Source organism: Morus notabilis, unplaced genomic scaffold (assembly GCF_000414095.1).
Source record: "Morus notabilis unplaced genomic scaffold, ASM41409v2 Scaffold168, whole genome shotgun sequence".
NCBI classification, from domain to species: Eukaryota; Viridiplantae; Streptophyta; class Magnoliopsida; order Rosales; family Moraceae; genus Morus; species Morus notabilis.
This window is the reverse complement of record NW_010367753.1, coordinates 110,861-121,599: the sequence shown is the minus strand read 5'-3', so window position 1 is coordinate 121,599 and position 10,739 is coordinate 110,861. Positions and strand designations below refer to the sequence as shown.

Genomic DNA, 10,739 nt, shown 5'->3' with positions numbered 1-10,739 from the left:
TAGGCCGAATTGGGCCTTAATATCATACCAAGGGAAATCTAGGAAGATAAGATTTTGAAGATTTAATAAATTAATCTTTATTATCCTTTGGTAAAGGAAAGGAATATATGCCTTATGGAAATGGTTAGATTTTCCTTCATAAGTTGCTAAAATAAAATAGCAAATAACAGTTAATCTCACACTCTTAATAGGTGTTCATTTTCAGAAGAAAGCAAGAGACTAGGCTGATAGGCGAAAAAGGGATTCCAGTTTTGAAAATCAAGTAAGTAGGAATCTCGCCTACAGTATAAATAGATTTTAAAGTAAACAGTACACATGAACTATATATGTTTGAGTACATTTAATGTTATGAATGCTATGCTGTGTTATACTACATACACTTAAGCAATACACCCGCATTATATGTGTTCGAGTACGTGATATAGTATGCTATGCTAGGTCATATTGCATACACCTTAATAAGTCAAGAGGAACTTATAAGAGTAATCTCAGTTGAGTGCCGTACCAGCCTCCACAAGGGAGGTAACTCAAGCTCTACAAGGGAGAAAAAAAAATAATAATAATGTCCTCCGACTCAAGGGAGGCATTCAAGTTATAATCACGGTGTCACGGGGGACCTTGCAAACCCTCACGTCCCGATGATTGCGCGCAAGTGGTACGAGCACTCGGGCCCATCAGTAAGAAAGATAAGATAAGATAATAAGATTCTGATAAGACATCATAATTAAGCATAATTGGCTCATGCATATTTATTCATGTGAACTTACAGTTATTTTGCGAGAGATAGTTCCTACTTGCTGAGCGAAAGCTCATTATAGAATGTTTATACTGTAGGTAAGCAACCGGCATATAATGCCTGATGGACTGCTGGCGAGTGGACGAACAATGTGGGGCTCGGGATATGGATACCACCCGTAAATATTTCTGCAATTAGCTTTATGTTACAAATAATTTTGTTAATTATGATTATGAAACAGATATGTTAAGGTTTGAATATTTTAATTAAGAAAGTAATTTCGTATTTTATGTTTATTATAAGACCTTTAAAAAAAATGTTCCGTAAATTTTAAGAAATTTCAGTAAGTACAAGTTAAAAAGTTAGTTACAGTGGCGGCCTCAAAGGAGGGTCGCTACATATATTTTGTGATAAATTTTTTTTATTAATATAGCATTATTTGATTGTTATTGGTTGAAATTTTTACTTTTTTCACGTAATCATTGTAACTTTTTACATTTTTTAATTATTTTAAAAATAAAATTTATTTTTATAACTTTTTAAAACTTAATAATTATGAAAAAAATAGATTTAGTATTTTAAATAGCATTACGTATTAGAGTAAAAATTATAATAATATACCATATCATACTTTTTAATACTAAATATACAATTAATAATAATATTTACTTTAGAAATAGTCTAACTTACTATTCTTTTTGCAAGTAAGTCAGTAATGCATTAAATAAAATTGCAATATATATATATATACACACTCTCTCGTAGATATATCTATGTATTTTCTAGTTATTTTAGGAAACTTTCTTTTCTTAGCTTTTAATTTTTCCTTTTATATAACAAATAAAGGTTAAATCTTGCAAAAATACACAATAATCTCGGTAGAAAAATCATGTAGCATGACAGTAAGTTTACAACGGTTAATTTAAGGATCCGTTTATTTCACTGATTCGAGTTTTATTATAGTAAAAAATTCTTAAAAATAGTTACATCTAACTTTTTTATTACAGTAAAAAATTCTCACATAAAATTCTATCTCAACTCAAATTAAAAACTCGAATCAACAAACTAAACGGGCCTTCAAATCTAACCCTCAATACAATTAAAAAAAAATTTATTGTCTTTAACTCGAAGGGTGTGAAGCACGCTCTTCAATCGCGCGTGAAGAATACAAACGTCCTTACAAATGTCTCAAAACTCGAAACGGAAATGTAAATTAGGTGTAGAGGCGTTTCCGCTAAGGCGTCACTATCCAGCCAGCTTCAAGGACAACGTCATCAACCAAAGGAAATTCCAACTAAAAAAAAAATCCAACTAAAACGGTGTCGTATCATCTCAGCCGAGATCAATCATTGGCCTAAGCCTTTTATTTTTAATTTTAATTTTCTTTCCTTAAATGAAAAAATAAATATATTTATGGAAAAAATGATCCCGTGTCAGCTTCACTTTATTTATTTTTTGAAGGCAATATTTTAATGAAGACATTCTGATTTCTCTCCTTCACTAAAACCACCTTTCTCAAGCTCACATATATCTAAGCTTAAATGCTTCTACTTTCTCAACAACACTCATAAACAAATTCCCTTATTATCTTTTCTGCATTTTAACGGTTTTTGGGCTTCTAAATTATACTGGTAAAACATCTCATTTTTGCACTTTTTTTGGTGGGCTAGTTCAAGCGTCATTTTCAGTGAAGTTTCTAATTTCTATCATTTCTCTTACCGGTGTTGCTTTGAGCTTAATTTTTTCAGCTTGCATTGTCATAAATTTACTTGCTTTGAGCTGCTTTTGGTTTGAAATTTTATTACATTTGGTTGCTTTTTGTTCAATGTTTACTCGGATCTGAGTGCTAGTGAAGGAATCTCTAAGGATTGTACAGTAGTTATTCTTTTCTGCATTTTCATCTTTTACCCATATAACCATTTTTGTATCTGAGCCTGTATATCAGTATAAGCTGTTAAATCGAGGTCAGTTTGTACTTAAAGCAGTCCTTTTTATTTTTGTTTTTATAAATATTATTATTGTATCATCATGTTGAAGTAAGCGTAGTAGCTTGTTCTCTCTTGATTTCTTTTTTCCGTATTTGGTTTTTATTGAACATTAGTAGCTTAAGTGATAATTGTGGTCCAAAACTTCTTTACTGAATAACATGTTTCTGGGTTTTGGCTCATGAACATTTTGGATTTTAGGGCGCTTTGTGATTGAAATTATTGGAACCACATTGGCGAAAATTAGTCACTGGTGTAGAAGAAGTTTGCTGTTTATGTAACAATGGTTTTAGGCTTGAAAGCAAGGAACAGGAGAAGCCCCGCGGTTCACATTGATTATCTAGTCCATATTCAAGAGATTAAGCCTTGGCCACCATCACAGTCACTTAGATCACTTCGAGCCGTGTTGATTCAGTGGGAAAATGGTGATCGATGTTCCGGCTCAACGAACCCCATTGTTCCATCACTTGGATCCCTTGTTGGTGAGGGGAAGATTGAATTCAACGAATCTTTTAGGCTTCCCGTGACGCTAGTAAGGGACATGTCTGTCAAAAGTGGGGATGGCGATGCATTCCAAAAGAATTGTTTAGAGTTGAATTTGTATGAGCCTCGTAGGGATAAGACTGTCAAAGGCCACTTATTGGCTACTGCCATTGTAGATTTAGCAGAGTATGGTGTTTTGAAAGAAGTCACAAGCATTAGCTCTCCGATGAACTGTAAGAGGAGCTATAGGAACACAGATCAACCTGTTTTGTATCTAACCCTTCAGTCTGTTGAGAAGGCTCGCAGCACTAGCTCCTTGTCTAGGGACAGCTTCTCAAGAGCGATGTCGATGGATAATGCTGGTGGAGAATCTGTTTCAGCCTTGATGAACGAAGAATATGCGGAAGAAGCTGAAATTGCATCTTTCACGGATGATGATGTTTCTTCCCACTCATCTGTTACAGCTTCTTCTACTGCTTTTGAGTCTAATGGGGGATTACATCCTCGAAATGCAGAGGTACTTATTACGTTTTTCATTTGTGTTATCTTTGGTATATAACTGCTTTTGTACTTCCGTTTAATACTTATTTCAACTGTTATTTCTTCCTATAATTAGTCGGGGAAATTTATCATTTTCTGCGTAGCTGTAACCTAGATTTTGAACTAAATTGCAGAATGCAGTAAACACATTGACTGATGGCACTGAAGGAAGTAGCAAGAAAAGTGCTGCAGCATCGAAACTTCAGCTTGAAGAGTCAAATCTGGTACGTCAGAGTCCACCACATGAAAATAGGAAGGGAAATTCATCGTGCTCCTCGTCAGTAGACTTATCTTCTGATTTTGGAAGTCCCCTAAATAATCATGCTTCAGTATCCCACTCTCCCAACTCAAGTTCAACAAAAATCCCAAAAGATGTTGAATCCTATGGTAGTCATTCTTCCCCTTCATCCTTAAAGAATGAAAATGCAGCAGGTTCCAACATGAGAGTGAAAAGTAATGATGGTGAATATTTTGCTGAATGGAGTAATGAAAATGTTGCTGCTGGAAGAAGTGAAATTACAGATGACGCTCACCAAATTGGCCAAGAACACAGATCTATTTCTCTTCAAGCCAAAGGGGGATTCCCAAATAGGAATTCTCCGGTAGTTGAGAAGCTGGGTTCTAATGGCGATTCTCAATCTAATGGAAAGAATGATGGGCGAACTAAGGAAATTAGTAGAGATTTCTCCGAGGAGGCCGCAACTAGTGAGGACAGCTTTGATAGCTCTACGGAGGACAACGAAAGAAAGAAAGAAGAAGAAAGGATTAATGATGAATTGTACATTGAGCAAGATGTTACCAGAAAGCAGTCATTGGGAAGCGATACATCTCCAAGCAGGGCAAATCTTGGAATCAATGAGAATGTCCTGAAAAGTGAAAGATTAAAGCACGTGAAATCTGTTAGAGCTGACTCGGCAAGGAATGGATTAGTTAGTAGTAATCAGCATGCAGATATTAAGGAAAGTGGTGTTCAGGGTGATGCACATAGCAGTGTGGGTAACCTTCGACTTAAGGAACGAAAAGATGCCAAGGTGTTTCCAAGAGATGCCAGAAGTGCCATTTTAGAAAGCAAGATGCAGCAATTGGAACATAAAATAAAAATGCTCGAAGGAGAGTTGAGGGAAGCTGCCGCCGTCGAGGTTTCTCTTTACTCAATAGTTGCTGAGCATGGAAGTTCTGGAAGTAAGGTACATGCTCCAGCTCGGCGCCTATCTCGGCTCTACCTTCATGCTTGCAGGGAAAGTTCCCAGTCTAGAAGGGCCAATGCAGCTAGAAGTGCTGTTTCAGGACTAGTGTTGGTCGCAAAAGCATGTGGAAATGACGTCCCCAGGTATACATAGATGATGCAGTTTTTTTATGCATTTCCTTTACATGTTGCACTATATAACCATATTTCATTTAGATGTTTGTATGCCATTATATCTATTGTGCAATGCTTCTCTTCTCTTGATGGGACATACCAAAAGATAGCCTTGGGTTGAGACTTAGATACACCGTATTTAACAAGATAATAATGTGGGTGGAAAGAAGTTGGTCTGTTAGGTATTTTTATTAGTTAGTAATTTATTGGCAATCTTGTAAAAATTCAAAAAATAGGTTTGAAGATTTTCTGGTGCAGATTCCTATTCATCCGTGATCGCGGGTGCAGATTTTGGGTTAATCCAAATTGATCTCAAGGACAGATTTTGTGTGAAGATCTCGTTGTTTGCGGATTTGAAAGAGTTGCTGTTTTAAAATTCAAAGAGTGCCGTGGTAAAAGCCATTGATCTTCAAGATTCGGGTTTGAAGATTATTTGTATGCAAGATAATGTGGAGATTAAGTTGCTATTTTGAAGGAGTTATTCGGATTTGAAAAGTAGTTGTATAATCCGAATATGCATTGGTTTGTTTCAATTTGGTCATCGTGATATATACTTCAAAGGCATCATATTTGGAAAATATATATATATATATCTATATATCTTGTTTTGAATTTGAAAGATGTGCTGCATAATTCAAAGCCTTTGGAAGTGGTCAAACGTGAAGATAAAGTGATTGATGTACGGATTGTTTGAATCGGATTAGTAGAGGTTTGTTGCACAATCTGAATTTGAAAGAAGGATGATCTGGTTGGAGTTCAGGAGAGAGAATCATGGAGATAAAAGTGATCTTATCCAAGTTTGAATTTCAATAAGATTCTCGTGAAATCTAAGAAGCTTTATTCAAAGGCTTCATTGCAACTCATAATAGTTTTAATAGAGAAAATATTCAGAGAAGTGCTTTTGAGAGCCTTTGAGTGTTAATCATTACCCCCTTCAGGAGAGAGGCTTGTTGCTTTCGGGAGGAAGCTCTGCCGGTCGAAAGAAGTTCGTCGGGTAAATAGAAGATGTGTGGTGCACGCTAAACAACATCACCGTGGCGATTCGTCACAACGGCGTCATTGTCCAGGAGGGAGTCCTGTGTGAATAAGCCTGTCGGTGTCTGTAATTTCTAGAACATAGTGAACTATTTACTGTCTGGGCGTAGCCCGCAGATATAGGTGTGCGCACCAAACTGCGATACCATATTATGTGTTCCTTTACTTTTTGCATTTTATTCTGTCCGAGCAACTGAATGTTAATCCGGAACTCGATTAATCAACCAGTGTTCCAGACAGTGTTCTAACACTATCTGTGACACCTGACGTAAAATATGATCTAACATGTTCTGTTCATGTTACTGTTATCTTTTGATACAGAATCACAAGTTTCTTTTCTGATTTTTCCTGTGTTTTTTTTTCTTTTCTTTTTTTTTTCCCCTCGTATGTATTTCAGGTTAACATTTTGGTTGTCAAATTCTGTTGTGTTGAGAACAATAATAAGCGAAGCTGCCGGTAAACTGGAGCTTCCAACTTCTGCTGCACCTTCTATCAATAGGAATAGCACTCAAAAGGTAAAAGACAAGGTATCATCTCCATTGAAATGGAAGATGTCCTCTCCCAGCAAAAGGGAAGCAGCAGAACTTTTGTCCAGCGGGTCCGGCCACTGGGAGGATCCAAATGCATTTACATATGCCCTCGAAAAGATTGAAGCTTGGATCTTTTCCAGAATTGTTGAATCTATCTGGTGGCAGGTCAGAATTTATTAGCTTTCTCCTTGTTGCCGAGTTTCAATGTATGAAGCAAAAAAGTTTTGTGAGCTATTATATGTTGAACTTTTCCTGATTCTTTTCATCATTACTTCCAGACTTTCACTCCACATATGCAGTCTGTTGATGCAAAGGAAAGTGATAAAAATGATGGTTCTGGGTCAACTAAAAGCTATAGTAGGACGTCGTCTATCTCCGGCGATCAAGAGCAAGGTAGCTTTTCATTAGACCTGTGGAAGAAGGCTTTCAGAGATGCCTCTGAACGACTTTGTCCTGTACGTGCTGGAGGGCATGAATGTGGCTGCTTGCCTATGTTGTCTAGATTGGTAAATCTATATGCTTTGATATTTCCTATTCTTTTCTGGGCTAGGAAAGTAGAAACTAGAAGCTTAACTATTATATTTCCCGTGAAAGAATGTGTTATCTTGGTTTACTATAATTTTTTGGAAAAGAAATGATCTTTATTTTTTATTTTTTTAAATGCAACTAGGTGATGGAGCAATGTGTAGCTAGATTAGATGTGGCAGTGTTCAATGCCATTCTTCGAGAATCTGGTGATGAGATCCCTACTGATCCTGTATCTGATCCCATCAGCGACTCCAGGGTCCTTCCTGTTCCAGCTGGGAAATCAAGCTTCGGGGCTGGTGCACAACTGAAAACTGCGGTAAGCTATAAGAATGGTGTAATGTTGAATAGTCAGTCTTTTCTCCTGCACATGTTAACTCATGTCGCTTCTTTGATTCATCGAACACTTCCATTCTCCTGGTGCTGTCGCCTCTTAAGTGATGAAATGATGAGTGATATAAAGTATAGTGCTTTGAATTGCTTTTTTCTCTGTATTTCTGTTTTATGCATATCTATGTTTTTTAACTGCTATAGTTCAAAGTTCTCTATTGTTCTGTGGATATTAGATTGGAAACTGGTCTAGATGGCTGACCGACCTATTTGGCATTGACGATGAGGACTCACTCGAAGAAGTAAACGGCCATGACGACGATGATGAAAGACAAGATACATCCTTCAAGTCCTTCCATCTTCTTAATGCGTTGAGTGACTTGATGATGCTTCCAAAGGATATGCTTTTAAGTGAATCCATTAGAAAAGAGGTTCAGCACTTGAGCTCTTCCATTGGTCTCTCCTTGTATGCTCTGCATTATGCAATTTACTCACCCCTCTGTTTTTTTCTAAGGTATGCCCCACATTTGGTGCCCCATTGATTAAGAGAATCCTCGAAAACTTTGTGCCAGATGAATTTTGCCCTGATCCAATCCCTGATGCTGTGTTTGAAGCTCTTGAATCTGAGGTTAGTCAATTGTACATACATACACACATATATGTGTGTGTGTGTATGTATTGTATCAGTTAGTTAATTATATTAATATAAACTATAATGAAAACGAGATATGCGGCATACCCCATATTACGATTTATGGCCCGTCTTATTTTCTCTTTTTTTTTTATTTTTTATTTTTTATCGCTTTTTGGCTGAATAAATCACAAGAAACGAACAGAATCCTCCCGGTGAAATCCTCACATTCTCAAGAATTACAAAAGCATCCCTTAAAATTGCTAGTGTCTTAAAAAGTCAACCCCTACGGTCAGCTTCAGTCAAAATTAAATATGCGGTACTGTCATCAAGTAAGGTTGAGGTATCGCTATGTCTATGTGGAAACGTATAGTTGTAATGTTTAACTAGAAATATCATCTAATTTTATGAGAATTCAAGGTTAAACGCATACTTGATCAAGTAACTTTCTCATAAATCACTTTAAAAAAAAAAAAAAAGAGATGACCATCATGATTTTGTTTACATATAGGATGCTAGTGAGGCAGGAGAGGACGCTGCCACAAACTTCCCATGCAGTGCATCTGCAATTGTGTATGCTCCGCCTTCCACAGCATCCATTGCTAGTGTTATCGGAGAGGTCGGTGGAGGTCAAGCACATCTGAAAAGAAGTGGGTCCTCGGTGCTCAGAAAATCATACACAAGCGATGACGAGCTTGATGAACTCAACTCGCCATTGGCTCTGATCATGAAGGATGGTCCCCACTCTTCACCGGTTCCTACAAAGTCCAGCTGGATTTCTAAGGAAAACAACAACCAAAATGCAGTCAGATATGAGCTACTTCGCGAAGTATGGACGGAAAGCTAGTGTAGACCTGGTTAACTACTACTCTATACGTGTTCATATAGATTTGTTTCTCTTGCTTGTCAGTTTGTAAATCATTACTTTGTTAAAGTCTTAGGGGTTCACTGTTAAACTGGGAAAAGAGGTAAATATGAAATATAGTGGCGTTCAAGGATGACAAAAACACATCTTATGGGTGCGTGTAATAATTAGAAGGAAATAAATTTTGATGGCCACGGTTGTTTTTGGTTGATTTCTAGGAAAATGAGAGTGTAGTTTGCAGTTTTAATTGTAAACGCAAGGCTACAACCACAAATCAACAGGAGGCAGAAAAGAGATCATATTCACCTTGTGAGGTCATAGTACCGCATCGACCACAAGTCATACATTACGGCCTTTACAACTGACGATTCAAATTAGGAAATATTTACATTTTTATACCTTGTGCTTTAGGTTTATTCAAAATGTATACCTTCAATTTTCAATCTCATTAAATGTATACTTTCAAATTAAATTTAATACACGAATCTATACCTTAATGATTTTAACCTTTAAAATGATAAAACTACCTCCAAAAAAAAAAAGAGAAAAGAAGCTAAAACTTTCCAACATTACAAACGATAAAAATTTAGAACACAAAAAAAAATCCATTTCAATGGTATTTTGTATATTTTTGATGTCAAAGCAGTAAGTTTAAGGTTTTTTTAATTTTTTTAATTTTTAATTTTTTATTCAAGGGTATTTTAGGTATTTCTAAGGTTAAAAGTAAGGATTGGCTGTGAAAAAGTATTAATTTGGGTATTAAATCTAATTTAAATGTATACATTTGATGAGATCAAAAATTGAAAGTAAAATTTTTTAATAAATCCAAAACACAATATAAAAAGGTAAATATCCCTTCAAATTATCCATGTAATTGCGAATTTTGAAATATAATATATAAAAAAGAATGGAGAAGAAAAACAAGCAAATAAATATATGTCCAGTAAACTAACGTATAGGAAAGTAAACCACAAACAAGAAGTAAAAAGCAAAAGACGACAACTAATAGGAAATGACACGTAAAGCATAAACGACAACAAAGGAAAAAAAATGACAAGAAAAAAGAAGAATGGGACGAGAGCGAAAAACGACAGAAAAAACAAAAAAAAATATAGAAGACAAACAATTGGAAATAAATGACAACAAAGAAAGTTATAAATGACAGCTGAAGTGGAAAACGACAAATAATTAGAGAAGTGCTATGAAACGACAGCGAACAGAAACAGCACCTAAGGCCCGCCTAATAAAGAAAAAAAGAAAAAAAGGAAAAAGAAAGATAGTGAAAATACGATGAACGGAAAAGATGTAACAACGTAAAAAGACACAGAGGAAAAACGACATCTGAAGTTACAATTGACATCAAAGAAGAAAACGATACTAAAATGAAGTAACAACGAATATAAAACAAACACCTAAGGTACAAACGACACAAAATGTAAACGACAAGAAAGTGCAACAACATACCACAGAATTGAAACAACACGTTTCACCAAATAAAAATGACGGAGCACAAAACGACTAGAATTGAGAAAACAACAATTAATATGAAAAGAATAATGTTACCCACACTAACTCAAATCCCAACTCTACTCTAGTGTGTCAACTGATATAATATATGAATTGTCATTTTTTTATTAGTAAATACAATTTTTTTATCATAAATTAACTTGGTGATTTAAACACTCATAGATGTAAAAATGACAACTTATATTTCAAATC

The 10,739-nt window shown here is 35.6% G+C and overlaps 1 protein-coding gene and 1 long non-coding RNA gene across 3 annotated transcripts in view; both read left to right on the top strand.

The window, feature by feature from the left end:
• LOC112094515 overlaps window positions 1-910 on the top strand; it is a 6,691-nt gene extending 5,781 nt beyond the window's left edge. Inside the window, exon 3 of the long non-coding RNA XR_002903573.1 lies at window positions 835-910. This is a non-coding gene — a long non-coding RNA (uncharacterized LOC112094515). The remainder of the gene's footprint in view (window positions 1-834) is intronic.
• Window positions 911-2,285: 1,375 nt separating this feature from the next.
• On the top strand, window positions 2,286-9,367 carry LOC21400619. 2 transcript variants are annotated; one of them, XM_010113302.2, is made up of 9 exons: window positions 2,286-2,367; window positions 2,923-3,721; window positions 3,879-5,074; window positions 6,537-6,834; window positions 6,948-7,175; window positions 7,340-7,513; window positions 7,761-7,955; window positions 8,039-8,152; window positions 8,667-9,367. In XM_010113302.2, the coding sequence occupies exons 2-9, from the start codon at window positions 3,005-3,007 to the stop codon at window positions 9,000-9,002; spliced, it is 3,258 nt and encodes a 1,085-aa protein (XP_010111604.1). In that variant the 5' UTR covers window positions 2,286-2,367; window positions 2,923-3,004; the 3' UTR covers window positions 9,003-9,367. The 2 variants fall into 2 exon arrangements, with proteins under 2 accessions (XP_010111604.1, XP_024031331.1); XM_024175563.1 differs by lacking the exon at window positions 2,286-2,367 and adding an exon at window positions 2,396-2,423.
• Window positions 9,368-10,739: the final 1,372 nt, after the last annotated feature.